At 39.4% G+C, this 20184-nt stretch overlaps 1 protein-coding gene across 24 annotated transcripts in view; it reads right to left on the reverse strand.

The window, feature by feature from the left end:
* RABEP1 (rabaptin, RAB GTPase binding effector protein 1) overlaps positions 1-20184 on the reverse strand; it is a 265849-nt gene that overhangs the window by 77948 nt on the left and 167717 nt on the right. For 19 of the 24 annotated variants that reach the window (XR_014821741.1, XR_014821746.1, XR_014821743.1 and 16 more), the window contains one exon: positions 299-427. The exons of the other annotated variants lie outside the window; for them this stretch is intronic. Coding sequence is in view for 7 of the 19 variants with exons in the window: in XM_084985855.1 (XP_084841981.1) it covers positions 299-427 (129 nt within the window). In the remaining 12 variants the exon portion in view is untranslated. The remainder of the gene's footprint in view (positions 1-298; positions 428-20184) is intronic. 24 annotated transcript variants of the gene reach the window in all.

The following is a 20184-nucleotide window of genomic DNA, read 5'->3' on the forward strand; positions in this document are numbered from 1 at the left end:
TGATTTTGCCCAAGGCACTCTCCCAAGTGCCAAGAGTACAGAAAGTCCTCTGAATATAATGTAACCTCTCATATTAAATATTATCATCATCAAGAAAAATCTGAATAGTACATTTTTCAACCTGTTTTTCAATTTCATTCTTAACCCTAGCCTAGCCTCTAAATAGGCTTCTATTATACAATGCAAGTGGAAATAAAATCGAGATTTAGTCAATGATAAAATTAACATGTACTACCAAGAAACTTGACATTTTAAGGCAGTTTTAGCATGGAGGTTAGGGGGAGACTGATAAACTTACCCTCTTTAGCCAAATATAACTCTTTAAATTTTGCTCTCTTTTGATTAAATTCTTGCTCAAGCTGCTGCTGTGCACGTAAAAATTCTGCATTAATTTTTTCCAATTCTGCTACCCGTTGCTGAAGAGAAACTGGAAAGAAAAATACTAGTTAACAAGTAATAACTTTTATTTATAAATTAAGTTACAAGAATAAATTAGTATTGGAGCTGCGCATTTCTTTTTTTTTTGTCTTTTTGTCTTTTGTTGTTGTTGCTATTTCTTGGGCCGCTCCCGCAGCATATGGAGGTTCCCAGGCTAGGGGTTGAATCGGAGCTGTAGCCACCGGCCTACGCCAGAGCCACAGCAATGCAGGATCCGAGCCGCGTCTGCAACCTACACCACAGCTCACGGCAACGCCGGATCGTTAACCCACTGAGCAAGGGCAGGGACCGAACCCGCAACCTCATGGTTCCTAGTCGGATTCGTTAACTACTGCACCACGACGGGAACTCTGGAGCTGCGCATTTCTATAATGAAACAAATGGTCAAGCTTCTTCCAGGGATCCAATATATTCCAGGAAATTCTTTTTATTTATTAATTTTTTGTCTTTTTTGTCTTTTCAGGGCCGCACCCACGGCACATGGAAGTTCCTAGGCTAGGGGTCCAATCCGAGCTGTAGCCGCCAGCCTAGGCCACAGCCACAGCAACTCGGGATCCGAGCCGCGTCTGCGACCTACACCACAGCTCACCGCAACGCCGGATCCTTAACCCACTAAGTGAGGCCAAGGCCTAACCTGAAACCTCATGGTTCCTAGTCAGATTCATTTCCGCTGCACCACGACAGGAACTCCTCCAGGAAATTATAATTAAAAAAAAAAAAAAAGACAATTCTACTAGACTTAATAACCATTGTGATTGGGTCATGTAAAAAACAGCATGTATACAAATAACATAAAGCAAATTTCCTAAAAGAAAGCTTCTATTTTGTTTTCTTTTGGCCTTAGCAAGCAGCAGCTTGATGTGAGATTCCAATTCCCAGACCAGGAACTGAACCAGGGCTGCAGCAGTAAAAGCGCTGAGTCCTAATCACTAGACCACCAGGGAACTCCCAAAAGAGAGCTTCTAAAGTTCCTTTGTATCACTGACAGAATGTCAATCCACTTCTGGAACTAAGTATTGGATTATTTGGGCTATTTACTCCACAAATGAACCCACTGCCAATCCTGCTAGCTCCTGTTTTTCTGGTATTATGTGCAAAATATAGAAAGTACCCTGCTGGGGAGTTCCCTGGTGGCCTAGTGGTTAAGAACTCAGCATTGTCACTACTGTGGCTCAGGTTCAATCCCTGGCCTGGGAACTTCTGCATCACTCGGGCATGTCAATACATAAATAAATAAATAAATAAATAAATAAATAACACCCTGATTAGGACAGCCATACCACACTAAACTACTCTCCTGTTTTCAAGATGATTCATTATCATTACCCTGAAATCCTAATAAAAAAAAACTTTCATATAGGAGTTCCTGCTGTAGTGCAAGAGGGTGAAAGATTTGGCATTGTTTCTGCAGCAGCTCAGGTCAATGCTGAGGTGTGGGTTCGATCCCTGGCCCAGTGCAATAGGCTAAGGAGCAGTGTTGCTGCTGTGGCTGCGGTTTGGTCCCTGGCCCAGGAATCGGGGTGGGGTGGGGGGGCAGCAGATACAGAATTATATATTCTGTATGAACTCTCAATTACTGAGAGATTAGGTAGTTTTTAGATTGATTAATGTATGGCAGGGGCTAGGACACATTTTTACTTTAGAGGTGCTATAACTTGGCCATCGCTGATTTATATAAATGCCTATCCTGAACAAACCCAAAGGGTCTTCTGGTTCAAGCAAGGAGAAGGGAATCCAGGGGTCCAAACCTTTGACCTCCACCTCTTCCCCAACAGCAGCCCAACCACAAAACTATGACTCTAATCACTACAGGGGATACTATGAGTACTAACACCACTGCCTAATTAATTACCTAGGTCAGCAGAGGTCTCAGTTCCCTACAAGCTACTACAAATAATGATGATTTACTAAAATCTTAACCATGATCTGTGATGATCTCCAAAGGCTCTACCCTCCCTGACCCATTACTCAATTTAATTGAGCTTATAATTTTACAGCACATAGAAAAGACTGGAAAACTTCACCAACGATTTGTCTATACGAGTAACAGAATTATGGCTCATTAATTTCTTCCATGTGCTTTTCAAAGGTCTGTACAACTCCTTTGATAATAATTAACTAAAACCAGTATTTCTTTGTTCCCATGACATCTTCAGACCAGTCTCATTACAAATCTAACAGCACTGATGCAATCCATGTCAGACGGCAGCTTTTGAGTTGCATGTCATTAAAGCTAAGGAGTCGTTCTGAGGAGCAAATATCTAGGATCTTTAGGTCAAAGCAAAGAATGACATCTGATCATTCGAACACGTGATAACCTTTGGAAAAAAAGATGGAGAATCCACGGGAAGGATGAAATGTGTAGTTATTTCATATTTACTGTTTGAAATCATGAAGGAAATGTGTTCTCTATTTACTTGTCTTAGTATTTTTATTGTCCAAATCCAATTGTTAAATAAATTAAGCAAATTTTCTGCTTAACACTTTAAAATTACCAGTAGCGGAGTTCCCACTGTGGTTCATGGTTGACGAATCCAACTAGGAACCATGAGGTTGCGGGTTAGGTCCCTGGCCTTGCTTAGTGAGTTAAGGATCTGGCGTTGCCATGAGCTGCGGTGTAGGTCCCAGACATGGCTCGGATCCCACCAGCGTCTGCAGCTCCGATTGGATCCCTAGCCTGGGAACCTCCATATGCCACGGGAGCGGCCCTAGAAAAGGCAAAAAGACAAAAAAATAAAAAAATAAAATAAATAAATAAAATAAAATGAAATAAAATTACCAGTAGCTACTGATTAGTGCATGAGTTAGGGAGGGGCACTTCTAGAAAAAAACACAAGATGCTGTTTTTACTTTTCCCTAACAGTTACACTCCCACCCACTACTACCTTCCACTAACACACACACAAAATGTCCATACCTTTCAACATTATATTTATATTTAGGAACTGAGGCTAAGGAATCAATAAAAAATAAAATGCAGCCTTAAAAATCATAGCCAAGTAGTTCCTGTGGTGGCTCCGCAGGAATAAACCCAACTAGCATCCATGAGGATACAGGTTCGACCCCTGGCCCTACTCAGTGAGTTAAGGATCCAGTGTTGCTGTGAACTGTGGCTGTGGCCAGCAGATGCAGCTCCAACTTGACCCTTAGCCTGGGAACTTCCATAGGCCGAGGGTGTGGCCCTTGAAAGAAAGAAAGAAAGAAAGAGAAAGGAAGGAAGGAAGGAAGGAAGATATTACAGCCAAGATTAAATGTGTTTCCACTACTACCAACCCCATCCTGGCTCTGACCCACAGTTCAGGCGCAGTCCACACCCACAGGTCTGGCTGCCTCTCCAGGATTCAGGACAAATTTCAATTCCATGAGTCATGCCACCACTGAGGATATACCAATTAACTCTCTTATAACTCACTTTTTTTAATTAAAATATTTAAAACCCAACTCAAGTACTTCTAACATACTGTAATTCTGCACCACAAAAAAGGCCAAACAACTGCTTTTTACAGGAATGCCTCTACTACCATACCAAGAAAAAATGAATTCACCTTGCATAAGACAGAAAGTTTACAAAGACATATCCTGATACATTAGCAAACCACCACAAGTCAAACTGAAAACAGATCTCATCACACAAAATACTTGATTATTTTTCTAATATGGTGACTAGCAGTCCACAATAATTAACTAACAGTTCAAGTAAAAAGCACTTAGCCTGGGAGTTCCCACTGTGGCTCAGCAGTAACAAACCCAACTAGTATCCATGAGGCACGTTCGATCCCTGGCCTCAATCAGTGAGTTAAGGATCTGGCATTGCCATGAGCTGTGGTGTAGGTTGCAGACATGGCTAGGATCCTGAGTTGCTGAGGCTGTGGAATAGGCTGCAGCTCTGATTCGACCTCTAGACTGGGAACTTCCACAGGCCACAGGAGTGGCCCTAAAAAGCAAAAAAATAAAAAATAAAAATAAAATTTAAAAAAGAACTTAGCCGGGCATATAGGGGAAAAAAAAAAAAAAAACTGATAAATGTCAGCTGTAAACTAGTGATGTTCATTTAGTGAACAAGGGAAAATAACATACTGATCAACCGACTGTGGCAAAAGACCAGACGTCACTTCCAACCTCATGATTCTGATTCAGTTCCATGTCAGAAGCTCATATCCTTCCCTGTTACCATGTATCATCTTCGCATCATGGACAAGTTAATTAGTGTTAACACCAACTTCAGCAATATTAAGTCTGCTGTAACTCACAGCTAAGAGCTATTAGCGTATCAGCCATTGGTAAAAATTCCACACATTCTGTATATTGCTACAGAATTCCGTATATTCATTTGAGTAATTTTAAAAAAGGAATTAAAAAGGGGGGGAACACTATCTTATGCAATGGCTTTTTTCTCCTTTTTGGCCACCCTGTGTCATATAAAGTTTCTGGGCCAGAATTCAGATCTGAGATGCAGCTGCGACCTACACTGGACCCTTAACCCACACACCAGGCCAGGTGTAAAACCTGCGTCCCAGTGCTCCAGAGACCCCACCAACCCTGTGTGCCACAGCAGGAACTCTTGCAAAAGCTTCTTTTAATGCTTGACATCTAAAGGGGAAAAATTAATACACCATTTATTCAAGATATCTGAATTAAGCAACAATAAATAAGAATGGGGATTTCAGTGAAAGTTCAGTAGACAAACAACGCAGTATAAACTATATTCCAGGCTCTATTCCTGTATTTTATAAAACTATAAAGCTACATTCCACCATGTATTCCGACTGGAATATTTATTGACAATATGAACCATAAAGAGTCTCAAACAGGAGTTCCCATCGTGGCTCAGTGGTTAACGAATCCAACTAGGAACCAAAACTGGGGTTGCAGGTTTGATCCCTGGCCTTGGTCAGTGGTTGACGATCTGGCGTTGCCATGAGCTGTAGTGTAGGTCGCAGACGTGGCTCAGATCCCACACTGCTGTGGCTCTGGCGAAGGCAGGCAGCTGCAGCTCCGACTGGACCCCTAGCCTGGGAACCTCCACATGGCGTGGGAGCGGCCCAAGAAATGGCAAAAAAAAAAAAAAAAAAAAAAAAAGAGTCTCAAATAATTGCCAAATAAAGATAACTTCAAAAATATACTAACTACACTGTTGTGGTACAGTGGAAATGAATCCAACTAGGAACCATCAGGTTGCGGGTTTGATCCCTGGCCTCACTCAGTAGTTTAAGGATCCAGCATTGCCGTCAGCTGTGGTATAGGTGGCAGACACAGTTCGGATCTGGTGTTGCTGTGGCATATGCCAGCATCTATAACTCCGATTTGACTTCTAGCCTGGGAACTTCCATACACTGAGGGTGCAGCCCTAAAAAGCAAAAAAAGAAAAAAAGAAAAACAACAACAACAAAAAAGTATATACTAATTATATAGTTGGAATAAATTATGGACTTTTTAAATAGTGGTCAAGATATGCAATACAGTTCGACCACTATTACATGCATTTTACAGATAATTTTGACTTATTCATTTATATTTTTTTTTTTGCATTTTATGGCCACACTTGTGGCATATGGAAGTTCCCAGGCTAGGGTTTGAATTGAAGCTGCAGCTGCTGGCCTACACCACAGCCACAGCAACATGGGATCCAAGCCACATCTGCAACCTACATCACAGTTCATAGCAACATCAGATCCTTAACCCAATGAGCAGAGCCAGGGATCAAACCAGCATCCTCATGGGTACTACTCAAGTTCATTACCACTGAGCCACAATGGGAACGTCCTTGCCATATAATTTTTAAATCACCTTAATTTCTGATTGCACTTAGTTCAATTACCATAATTGTCAAAAGCTTGTGTTCAACAGCTGATACAAATATGCATGGATAAAAATGGATACTTACCTACTCAGTTTGTACAAACTGGTATTATTCTACTTCTCAAGTATTTCGAAATGCCAAGCAAAATGAAAAAGCATGACTCTCACTGGACTGATAAGCAAGACCTATTTTCTAATTACTGGATTTTTCAATATTTGGATTTTTAGATTTATTTATTTTATTTATTTATTTATTTATTGTCTGTTAGGGCCACACCTGAAGCATATGGAGGTTCCCAGGCTAGGCATAAAATCAGAGCTGTAGCCGCCAGCTTACACCACAGCCACAGAAACTCAGGATCCAAGTCGTGTCTGACCTACAGCACAGCTCATGACAATGCCAGATCCTTAACCCACTAAGTGAGGCCAGGGATTGAACCCACATTGTCATGGATGCTAGTCGGGTTCGTTAACTGCTGAGCCATGACAGGAACTCCTGGATTTTTAAAATATTTTTCATCTCCACTTACAAGACAAAGAAGAAAACTTTTGAAATATTTTTCAATTGTTTTGAGAAGTTAAATATCTTAAGTTTAAAACTTAAAGAAACCTTACTTAAGGAACTAGCCAAAAGAATTCAGTTTTCTGCCTGTAATTCTACTAGCATTCACAAGTAGAACTGTATCAAGCCACTTCAGAAGCTGGCTTGGAACTCTGAGAATTCACTATCAGTTAAATTAAGTTTAATCCTTATTTTGTGCTTGAATTAACCAAATATTGTTAAGGTTGCTGGTGGGAATGCAAAACAGCACAACCACTAAGGAAAACAGTTTGGCTGTTCATTACAAACACACCTATCATATGATACAGCAATCCTACAAATGAAAACATATTACCGTGCAAATATTTGTACACAAATGCTCACAGAAGCTTTACTTATAACAGCCAAAAAATGGACATTAAAAAAATGGCTGCTATAAAAGAACCAGTAAGTGTATCCACACAATGGAAAGTTACACAGCAACAAAAAGGAGTGAATTACTAATACACACAACAACATGGATAAATCTAAAGAGATAAAAATGAAGACAAATCAAAGACAGCAGACACAAAAAGTATGATCCTACTTATATGAAATTCTAAAAAAGGCAAAACTATAATGACAAAAAGCAGGTCAGCACCTACCCAGAAGTGAGGAAAGTTTAACCACAAAGCATCTTGGAAAAACTTCTGGGGGTAAAACATTCTATAACACAATTATGGTGATGGTTACAAATTATACGTGTTTGTAAAAACTCATGTGTCCATATACCTGAAATTAGTAAATTTTAGCATAAATCATTTCTCATCGGCTTTATGGTACTATGAATTAAAAATTACAAGAAAAAATTAGTGCTTGGTAACACGATATCCTCTTCAGGCCAATTTTATTGTCCTCATAGTACTTATCGCTATCTGAAATTATTGCTCTGAATATTTGAATGTTTAAATATTGTTTCACTGGACCACACCCTCAGTGAAAACAGAGACTACTTATCCTGCTCATTGCTACACTTCCAACACCTAGAACTATCATCTAGCACATGGAAGGTATTCCATAAACATATACTAAGTAAGTAAAAAAGTTAGCTGGAAATAACTAAAACCCACCGATGCAGAGGGATATACCTTAGGGTTTCAAAGACAGCAAGGATCTGAAGATGCGAAGGAGAGAAGAGTATTCCACTGGGAACAATCAAAGGTAAAGGGAGCAAGAGAGTAACGCTTATTTGCCTAGGAGCCAGCAAGCAAACGTCCCTGATGTGGGGAAAACTGCAACGGTCTCCACTTTGCAAAGACATCTCCATGTAACTATATCTGGTCACTTATGATGGAGCATGATAATGTGAGAAAAAAGAATGTGTATGTGTGACTGGGTCACCCTGCTGTACAGCAGAAAACTGACAGAACACTGTAAACCAGCTATAATGGAAAAAAAAAAAATCAATTAAAAAAAAAAAAGTCCCCATAAGTTACTTCTTGCCTTGTGCTTTCCTATGGCAGCTATTAGTCACATGAGGCCAGTGAACAAGTGAAATGTGCCTGTCTGAATTGAGATATGTATTAGGTATGAAATACATACATGAAATGTTGAAGACTTTAGTACAAAAAAATTTAAATATCTCAATACTTTCTATAGTGATCACATGTAGAAATTATAACATCTGAAATATACTGCAGTAAATTAAATACATTATACATTATTAACTTCCACAGAAAGTTATACACAAATGTTCTGAGAAGTATTATTCATAATAGCTTAAAAAAAAGAAACCCAAACATCCATCAACTGATGAATGGATAGACAAATGTGCTATTTTCATACAACAGAATATTATATTCCATAAAAAGGAATGAAATACTGACAAGTCACATGATGGAAGACCCTTGCAAACATTACCCGAAGTGAAAGAAGTCAGACACTAAAGGTGACATATTGTATGATTCCATTTATAGGCAATGTCCAAAACAGGAAAATTCAGAGACTAAGAGATTTGGAGGTTTTAGCTTTGGTTCGATTTTTCCCTTTTTTAATGTGGCTGCTAGAAAAATGTTTAATTGCCCTCTTTGACTCACACTACATTTCTGTGGAAGAGCACCATTTTGGAGAGTTTATGGGCAGCCGGGCACCCTGGACAGTTTGAGTGCTCGTTTTTACCTCTAATTCTCTCACACTCTATTTTTCCCAATTTGCCAGCCTGCTTCAAATATCACCATACTCTGCAGCCAACGTGGACCTGAACGTAGTCATCCTCAAACCTAGATTCCCTTCGCCCTCTCGCTTTCGCAGTAGCAGTGTTACCCTACTCCGGCATACAGAGAACGTTTGTGACTGGTCTGATGAGATAAGGACTGCGTGAGAATGTAAAATCAACTAAGGCACCACACATGTTGTCTGGGTCAGCGGACAATTTTTTTTTCACCATGCTCGCGGCCAGCAGAAGTTCCTGAGGGCCAGAGATCAAACCTGAGCCACAGCAGTGAAAATACTGAATCCTAAACCACTAGGCCATTAGAGAACTCCCTCAGTGGACAATTTTTGATGAAGGAATCAGTATGATAATTTACATCCTGGTGAAACCTCCTGGCAGACCACTGCTGTAGTAGACAACCTCATATCCATGCCTGCCTGTCATTTTTTAAATAGTCTTTCCACATTTAAAGACATTTCTTTTTCTTAGGGCCACACCTGTGGCATAGGGAAGTTCCCAGGGTGGGGGTTGAATTGGAGTTACAGCTGCTGGCCTACACCACAGCCAAAGCAACGGAGATCTGAGCCACAGGGCAGCTCAAAGCAATGCTGGATCCTTACTTAACCGACTGAGCAGGGCCAGTGATCAAATCCACATCCTCATGGATATTAGTCAGGTTCATTTCCACTGAGCCACAACGGGAACTCCAAGACATTTCCATTTCGAGTTTCAGCTTCCCAAAACAGAAGTCAAACACAAATTCTCAATCTCCCTTGAAACCAGAATGCAGGTATGCCACCTAAGCCTCTCCAATCAGACAGACACAAATGCAATGTCAATTCAGAATGAAGCAGTGCTGCTACTAGGCTTTCAGTACACCCCCGGTGGTTACAGGTCCAGTTCCTGAAGCAGCAACAGCATCAGTGAAAGCAGCAATAGCAACTGTATTGAAGTGGAGCTCCATGTGCTCATAAGCACCAGAGAAACAGTCTTTCCTGTCAATCAGGCTAGTTCTGTGGTAGCTTTTGACCACAGAGAGCAGTGATTCTCAAAGTGTGGTTCTGAGACTATAGTACCACTATCACCAGGAAACCTGTTGGAAGTGCAAATTTTCAGACCCAGATCTTTTTTTAAGGGCTGCACCCACGGCACATGGACATTCCCAGACTAGGGGTCGAATTGGAGCTGCAGTTGCTGGCCTATGCCACAGCCACAGCAACTCGGGATCCGAGCTACATCTGTGATCTACACCATAGCTCACAGCAATGCCAGATCCCCAACCCACTGATCGAAGCCAGGAATCGAATCTGCATCCTCACAGATACTAGTCAGATTCATTTCCGCTGTGCCAGGATGGGAATTCATATCCCAGATCTTCCTGAGTCAACAACTCTGGGTATGAGGTCCAAAAATGCATTTTAATAAGCTCTTTAGATGCATGGTAACATTTGAGATCCAACAGCCTAGAATCTATTTCTCCTTGTCTTCCCAATGACTGCAAACCAACTCACACCTTCTCACCTCTTTGCTTAAACCAGACAAAATAAACTGTTTTGTTTGTAGCAAAGAACACTGAGTAAAACATACTATACTGTCACTCCCATAACTATTCTCATAAAGACTGTTCATAGGAGTTCCCACTGTGGTGCAATGGAAACTACAGCATCCTGGGAGCACTGGGACACAGGTTCAATCCCTGGTGAGGTACCGTGGGTTGAGGATTCGGCTCTGCCGCAGCTGAAGCTTAGGTTGTGACTGTGGCTCGGATCTGATCCCTGGCCCAGGGGCGACCACGAATGGGGATTGGGGAGGCTGCTCATAGGATGCTAGACACTGATTACAAGAGGGAAAAAATCTACAAAGGGGAGTTCCCGTTGTGGCGCAGTGGAAACGAATCCCACTAGGAACCATGACGTTTCAGGTCCAATCCCTGGCCTCACTCAGTGGATTAAGGATCCGGCATTGCCATGAGCTGTGGTGTAGGTCGCAGACGTGGCTCAGATCTGGTGTTGCTGTGGCTGTGGCATAGGCCTGCAGCTATAGCTTTGATTAGACCTCTAGCCTGGGAACCTCCATATGCCGTGGGTACAGTCCTGAAAAGACAAAAGACACACACACACACACACACACAGAATTCCACAAAGGATTAACATCAGTTAGAACATAGGAAACACGCTTGGAAAATTCTTCTTACAATCAACCTGGTTTATTTATTTCATAACACAATGTGGGGGCATAGAGACTTCCTTCCAAAGGGCACATGAGTACATTACGGAAAGGCAAGGAAGGGAGGGGGAAAGAGACAGAAATAAAGAAAAAGAAACTATGCCACCAAATACTATACCAGCAGGTGTGATCAAGGCTGGCTTCAATGTTGTTAACACTGATAAGCCAATCTGATAGTATGTATCCTTGACATGATGCAAAGAAGATGGCACTTTACCTGTGTGGAGTCTTCTCCCAAAACCCACAATCCCAGTCTATTCATAAGAAAAATATCAAACAGATTCTAAAGAGGGACAGGACAAAACACTGGATCAAAGCTTCTTAAAACTGGCTAAGTCATCAAAAAGTGAGAGAAACTGTCACAGTCCAGGGGAGCCTAAGGACACACAGTAACTAAATGTAATGTGATGTCTAGATAGGATCTGGGAATAGGAAAAGTTTATAAAGAAAAAGTTGGAGATCCCATCGTGGCTCAGTGGTTAATGAACCTGACCAGTATCCATGAGGACGTGGGTTTGATCCCTGGCCTTGCTCAGTGGGTTAAGGATCCAGCATTGCCGTGAGCTGTGGTGTAGGCCGGCAGCTACAGCTCTGATTCCACCCCTGGCCTGGGAACCTCCAAATGCACAGGTGCGGTCCTAAAAAGACAAAAGACAAAAAAAAGAAGAAGAAGAAGAAGAAAAGCTACGGAAATCTGAACAAGCCATGGATTTTAGTTAGGAATAAAGTATCAATAATAATTCATTAATTTTGACAAATTAAACAAGGGAACCTGGATGCACAGTATATGAAAACTCCATACTAGCTTTCCAACTTTTCCATAAGTTTAAAACTATTTTAAAATAAAGGGTTTGGGGGTTTTTTAAATTTTGGTTCAATTCTGGTTTTCAAATTCAAATAAAAAAATATCTTTATTAAAGCTGTTACCAGAGGTGTGGCAGTGCTGACCACACACCAAAGAGCAAATACCCCTCCACACACCATCACAACACTCTACCTCCAGAAAAATATTCCAGCTTATGGGAAATGAAGATCTCATGCATTCCAATGCTTGGCTGAGGAGCAGGCTTCCCTACCCATTTGATTTACTATTATACACTATAAGACCCAATTTTACCTCCTAACAACCCTTAGTTTTGCTTAAAGTCGAACAGAGAACAAAGAATATAGAAAAAGCAGTTTGGAGATTAATACAATTAGTTGAAAAACCCCATAGGTGAGAAACATATCCCACTGACAGTATGACTGGAGACTGGGTCACAGAAAAACAAAAATAAAACAATGACGAAAACTGAACTGGAATTAGGAACCATTTAACATAAAAGCAAGCACACTTAATGTTTAAAAATTCAGCAGCACTGGGGAAGTCACCAGTATACAGCTCAGTCCCAAAACCAACGTTAAAAATAAGTGTTGACAAGAGTCCATGATGTCCAATGCACTCTATTTAAGGAAACAGGGTAAAAATAGAATTTATTTTAGAAAAGTTACCCTCATAGCACACAGAATGTGGTCTCCGAATGCTATATCCCAGAGCTCCCCAGGTGGCCTAGCAGTTAAGGATCCGGCGTTGTCACTGCTATGGCTTGGGTCACTGCTGCGGCAATCTCTAGCCCAGGAACCTCCACATGCCACAGGCGCAGCCAAATAATTGAAAAACTAAATACTCTTTCCCACCAAAAGGAACCAGGGTTCCTTGAAAAAAAAAAAAAAAAAGACTGATTTCAGGCCTAGGGCAGGAAGTACAGATACAAAACAAAGCTGGAACATCTTGGCCCTACTGGAGTTGTATCAAAGGACTTAAACTTTACAACAAAGGAGTCAAAGGATTCAATGGCCAAAGATGAGATAATACGAACATCAGTGTGGTAGGCTGAACCAACCCTCCTCCTCAGATATTTTAATTTCCTAACCACCAAATCTGTAAACATTACATGATAAAAATGTAATTAAGTTAAGGATCTTGAGAAGAAGAGTTTATCCTGGATTATCAAGTGGGCCCTAAACACTATCACATGTACCTTTATAAGAAGCAGGAGGGGTTTTCGTTTTTATTTTTGGTTTTTTATTTCTTTAACAGCTGCACCTGCAGCATATGGAAGTTCCCAGGATAGGGTTCGAATCAGAGATGCCGGCCTACACCACAACCACAGCAACGCCAGATGCAAGCCTCATCTGCAACCTACGCTACAGTTTGTGGCAATGCCTGATCCTTAACCCACTGAACCGGGCCAGGGACCAAACCTGCATCCTCATGAATACTAGTCAGGTTTATTACCACTGAGTCACGACGGGAACTCCAGAAACAGGAATTTTAACATAGACACAGAGAGGACCATGCAATGTGTCAACAGAGGCAGAACTTGGAATGAGGCAGCCAACAAATGCCAAAACCACCAGAAGCTGGAAGAGGCAAGGAATGGATACACCCCTAGGACCTCTGGAAGGGGTACAGACCTACTGACACCTGATTTCAGCTCAGTGACACTGATTCTGGACATCTGGCCTCCTCAACTATGAGAGAATAAACTTCTTATTCTAAGCCATTGGATGGTAATTTATTGGAACAGCCATAGTAAACTAATACAATCAGTAACAACAACAATGAAATAAAACACGTATATTACTTAAATATGAGTTTTTTTTACAGCTGCAACTGTGGCATATGGAAGTTCCCAGGCTAGGGGCAGAACTGGAGCTGCACCCCTATGCCACAGCCACAGTGGATCCTTAACCCACTGAGCAAAGCCAGGAATCAAACCTGCATCTTCGGGGACACTATGTTGGGTTCTTAACCTGTTGAGCCACAACAGGAAGTCTAGCTAGGTGTAGCTCCATTTAGACCCCTAGTCTAGGAACTTCCATAGGCCACAGGTATGGCCCTAAAAAGCAATTAATTAATTAACTTTACTGAAGCATAGTTTATTTACAATGTTGTGTTCATTTCTGCCATAGAGCAAAGTGATTCAGTTATACATACATACGTATTTTGTTTATATTCTTTTCCATTATAGTTTATCACAGGATATTGAATAGAGTTCCCCTGCCATAGAGTAAGATCTTGTTTATCCTTTTTTTTTTTTTTCTTTTTAGGGCCTCACTCTCGGCATATGGAAGTTCCCAGGCTAGGGGTCAAATCAGAGATACAGCTGGTGGCCTATGCCACAGCAACTCCGGATCCGAGCCGCGTCTGCAACCTAACCACAGTTCACACTGGATCCATGACCCATCGAGAAAGGCCAGCGATCAAACCCACATCCTCACGGATACTACTCGGATTCAATTTTCGCTGTGCCACAGTGAGAACTCCTATCAATCTTATATATAATAGTTTGCACTTACTAATCCCAAAGTCTCAATCCTTCCTACCCCCCCACTCCACCACCACTGGGCAACCACAAGTTTCTTCTCTGTATCTATGAGTCTGTTTCATCAACATCTTCATTTGTGTCTCTTTTTTCGCCACACTTGCAGCACACAGAAGTTCCCAGATCAAACCTGAGCCACAGCAGTGACAATGCCAAATCCTTGACCTCTAGGCCACAAGGGAACTCCCATTTATGTCATATTTTAGACCCCACATATAAAGTGATATTATATGCTATTTGTTTTTCTCCTTCTGACTTACTTCCTCAGTATGATAACCCCTAGGTCCAGCCATGTTGCTACAAATGGCCTTATTTAATTCTTTATGGCTAATATTCCATTGTATATGTACCAGATCTTCTTTATCCATTCATCTGTCAATGGACATTTAGGTTGTTTTCATGTCTTAGTTACTGTAAAAAGGGGTGCATGTGCATGTATCTTTTTGAATTACAGTTTTGTCTGCGTATATGCCCAGGAACGAGATTGCTGTATCAGATGGAAAACCTCCATATTGTTTTCAAGAGTAGCTGCACCAACTTACATTCCCACCAGCAGTGTAGGAGGGTTTCCTTTTCTGTACACCCTCTCCAACACTGGTTATTTTCAGACTTTTTAACGATAGCCATTCTGACCAATGTGAGGTGGTACCTCATTGTAGTTTTGATTTACATTTCTCTAATAATTAGCAACACTGAGCATATTTTAATGTGCCTATTGGCCATCTGTATGGGCTTTTTTTTTTTCTTTTTATGGCCCACCTGAAGCATATGGCAGTTCCCAAAATGGAGCTGCAGTCATGGCAATGCCAGATCCTTAACCCGCTGAGCAAGGCCAAGGATCAAACTTGCATCCTCATAAAGACAGCGCTGGGTCCTTAACCTGCTGAGCCACAATGGGAACTCCCTGTATTTTTTTTAAGTCTTACCACTTCAGTGCTTAAGAGTTTAAGTCTAAATTAGCTGAAAAATAATGCACCCATAAAACAATTCCTCCACCATCCCAGATAAAGGGGCATGATACATATTCACACATACAATTCACAGCAGAAAACCATTAATAAAAAAGTTAATTATATTTTGTTATTACCAACTCCTTTTTTTCCTCTTTCCTTTTATAGCCACACCTGCAGCAGATGAAAGTTACCAGGCTAGGGGTAGAATCAGAGCTGCAGCCACCGGCCTTTGCCACAGCCACAGCAATGCCAGATCCAAGCCACATCTGTGACCTATACCACAGCTCAGGGCAACACTGGATTCTTAACCCACTGAGTGAGGCCAGGGAGCAAACCCACATCCTCAAGGATACTAGTCAAATTCTTAACCAACTGAACGGCAATGAGAACACCACTAACTCCTTAATATAAGATGAAAATTGGTTTAGAATATTCTAAGTATATTTTAATCATTTACAGGGGGAAATGTCAGGCCTAACACAACATATGGTACATTTTAGAACATTTGATTACACTGTAAAATAAATCAAAGTCCCTATATACACACTACCCTTCATTGTAACAGGGTAACAATGTAAAAACTTAAATGTATCTAATTTCTTTTCTCCCCTACACTTGTGTTAAAAAAAGGCTACAATATAACTATACAGCTGACATAAGGAATTACTTAACAGAAGAAAAGTTCTTCAAAAATAAATAATAAAAACATAAGTGTCATATTTTATTTATAAGGAAAGCTGAATGTATTATTTATGAGCTTTTCAGAAATATCAAGGTCATACACAGGGATCAGAATTCTAATAAATAGCTATCCTAAGTGTGGATAAAGAAGATTAATTATATGTCCCTGGAAGGGGCCATAAGAAACCAACAGGTAAAAAATTTTCAAGGAGAGAATGCTGATGTTCTTATGTGAGGGAGAGGTCTCAAAGCTAGAGAAAAGTAAGTACCAGGAGCTAACAATTAAGTACCTTCTATTTATCAGGTATCATATGGAAAGCAGTACACCACAATAACTGAAAACACAGGTTCTGGAATTAATGTTTGAATGCCAGCTCTGCCACTTGCTGGTTCCTTTTCTCCACCTATACAAATGGTGACTGGAAGAGTCTACCTTCTAGGGTTGTAGCAAGGATTAAATTATATATAACCTAATCTATATAAGAGCATTAAGCAAATTATTTCATACATTGGCTCATTAAATTTTCAAAACAAACCATAAAGCAGGCATACCATCTACAGTTATAGATGAGGAAACCTTCTGAGAAATTAAGTAATCTACCTTTTGTTTCACAGTTAAGTGGCAGAGCTGGATGCAAACACTGACTTGTCAAGGCCTAGAAAGATCTCCCTGTGATTATAAGTATTTAATAGAGGATATTAATATAGCAGATTCATGCATCACAGAAGCAGGAGTTATAAATAAATGTAATACCACCTCCCAGGGATGGCCCTTTCATTTAGTCACACTGTTAATTTACATGTTGAAATATATTAATTATAAATTATTTTCCTTCACATTGGCATTATACTGTTAAGTTTTTTTAAGTCATGTGTATAATTTTATATCAGAATGGTAAAGGCACGTTCTAAAGCATTTTGTTATAAACCAGTTTTTATAAATGAACTGGCAGTAATTGTGCTCCCCGGGGGACAGTTTCGACTGTCACAACCAGAGGGCAGAGGTACTGGCATCTAGTAAGTAGAGGTCAAAGATGCTGCTTAACATTCTACAAAGGTACAGGACAGGTGTCCACAGCAAAGAATAACCTCACCCAAAATGTCAAAAGCAATAAAGGTAAGGAATCCATTATAAATCGAGAGAGTTGAGAACTTCAGATACAAAGTGAAGAAAGATTAAAAAGTCCCTTCCAATCCTAAATTCCTGTCACCTTTCCACATGTGATTAAAACAAATCCAGGGTATATTTTAAGACAGATGACTATGTAGTAGTCAACAGCAAAAGTCTTAAAATTTTGTATACTCTTCAACCGAGCAATTTCACTGCCAAGAATACATCTTAAAGAAGTAATGATGATGGACATGCATAAAGATTTAAATGCAAAAATGTTGTCTTCTTTAAAGCATTAGTTATTCCAAAACATTAGAATTCCAAAATGTTAGAAACCAGCAAATATCTAACAATAGAAAAGTGAGCACCCCCAAATTATGAAAGAAATATCAATACCAGTTCCAAGATGAAACCTGAAAGAGACCATAATAAACTCTACCAAATCTATGGAGAATAAATATGTCCCATGATATATAAACTGTCTTCAGGAATTGCCACTGTGGCACAGTGGTAACAAACGCAATGAGTATCCATAAGATGTGGGTTCGAGCCCTAGCCTCACTTAGTGGGTTAAGAATCTGGCGTTGCCCTCAGCTGGGGTGTAAGTCGCAGACTTGGCTCGGATCCTGCCTTCCTATGGCTGTGGCGTAGGCTGGCCGGTGAAGCTCCAATTAGACCCCTAGCCTAGGAAATCCCATATGCCATATGAGTGGCCCTAAAAAGCAAAACAAAACAAAACAAAACTGTCTTCAGCATAGTAAAAGATCGAATTTTCCTAATTAGTTTACTAGGCTAGTATAATCCCAAAGTAGCATCAAAAAGGAAAACTATAGGCCTATATCTCTATGAAAATTACCTTGGGAAAAAAAAAGTTATAACACCAGCAAACTTAATCTAGATATATACTAGGAAAATCCATCACAACCAAGCTGAGTTTATCTCAAGTATACAAAATCTACCCAATATGAGACTGACGCGCTACCTACTGCACTCACAAGGCACCTAAAATCTATCCAATATTAAGAAATCCATTAATCAATTTTGTTAGAGATCAAAAAGACCTGAAATAATCTCAATGAACTACAAAGAAAAGGAAAAAACTAAAGCAATGAAAGAAACAGCTATGAGAAACAAAGAATGTCCAATATAAGGATGATACACATGCCTAAAATAGAGAACAAAAAAAATTTAACTAAAAAATACTAAAAGAAAAGAAAAAGAAAGAAAATACTATAATATTTAAAGGATCCCTAGCCTGGGAACTTCCATATACTGCAGGTGCGGCCCTATAAAGCAAAAATAAATTATATATATATATATATATATATATATATATATATATATACATATATATGAATAAATATTCCCAAATGGAAATCAGAGCTGAATCTATAAGAAAAAAAGAAGAAAAAAAAATGTGGGCAACAAGTTCACACAGGAGGAAAACAGAAAATAGAAGGAACCTGAGTCCTGGACATCCTTGAGCAGTTCAACCAGCCTTGGACTGCTTTACTTTTGAACTTGTTACACACAAAAAACTGAACCCTTTACTTGTTTAAGACAATAGTAGTTGGTTTTCCAATTGCTCTGAGACAAATATTCCCAATACAAAAATATATATATAAAATGCATATGTATCAAAAGTATCAAAATTTAAATGCACATAACCTTTGAAATAACTAATGATTTATTAAGCTAAGTATTTGCACAAATATTTAGAGATAGTGTATGAGAATGTTTACTAGTGTTAAATGTAACAGGAAAAAACTTAACTAAATATATACCAAGAGAGATCCAACTAATCATATTACATGGAATCCATACAATGGAATACCATGAACTCATTAAAAATAACATTAATGATACATCATGAACATTTCTTCATTTAAGTGAGAACATCCTATAAAAGTATGATAATTTTCATTGAATTTTTAAGAATTTTTTCATATATTTTCATATACATATAAAACTCTGAAATGATAATATGCCAATAAGTGAATGGATATTATCTCTGGGTAGTCACTGCTTTTATACTTTTAATGCTTTTTTACATTTTCTGAATCATTTGCAACAGGTAATATAAATTTTATATAAATTTATACAATAACGGCTTACAAAAAGAAAATAAGGTAAACATAAGATGTAGAATTCATAACTTGACAAATTGCTCATACAGAAAATTTTTAAGTTAAAATGATACTGAAAAAAGAAAAGGCAAACAATTTAGGGAAAAAACACAAAACAAAAAAAGTATAAATATGTATCTAAATGATACTGAGATAAGAGTTCCCCTTGTGGCTCAGTGGAAATGCAACCGACTAGTATCCATGAGGACACAGATTCAATCCCTGGCCTCGATCAGTGGGTTAGGGATCTGGCGTTGCCGTAAGATGTGGTGTAGGTTGCAGATGCAACTCAGATCTAGCATTGCTGTGGCTGTGGCATAGGCTGGTGGCTATAGCTCTGATTCAACCCCTGGTCCAGGAACTTCATATGCTGAAAGTGCAAGCCCTAAAAAGCAAAAAAAAAAAAAAAAAAAAAAAAAAAAAACTGGGATAGAGTACAGCTTTGAAAGTTTGTTCCAAAGAATTCTTAGACTTCTCTATGCCATAGATTACCGATAATATAAAGGGTAAACCTAGAAAATATCTAACAAATAAAAGACAAAGGCCAATGTCTATGAAATCAATATATTTATAAATTAATAAGAAAATGGCAAAGGACATGAAGAGACAATGCATAAAGAAAACAGTCAATATATTTTTTAAAGTCTAATCATACTAAAAATGCAACTTAAAAAGGCAGTAAGACACCAATTTGCCTATGCAATTGGTAAGAAAAATTTAAGTCTATATTTAACGTTAACAAGGATGAGG

This window comes from Sus scrofa, chromosome 12 (genome assembly GCF_054392235.1).
Source record: "Sus scrofa isolate SSC_HxYL_T2T_F1_AM1 chromosome 12, Sscrofa_HxYL_maternal_Yorkshire_Landrace_v2.0, whole genome shotgun sequence".
NCBI lineage: Eukaryota > Metazoa > Chordata > Mammalia > Artiodactyla > Suidae > Sus > Sus scrofa.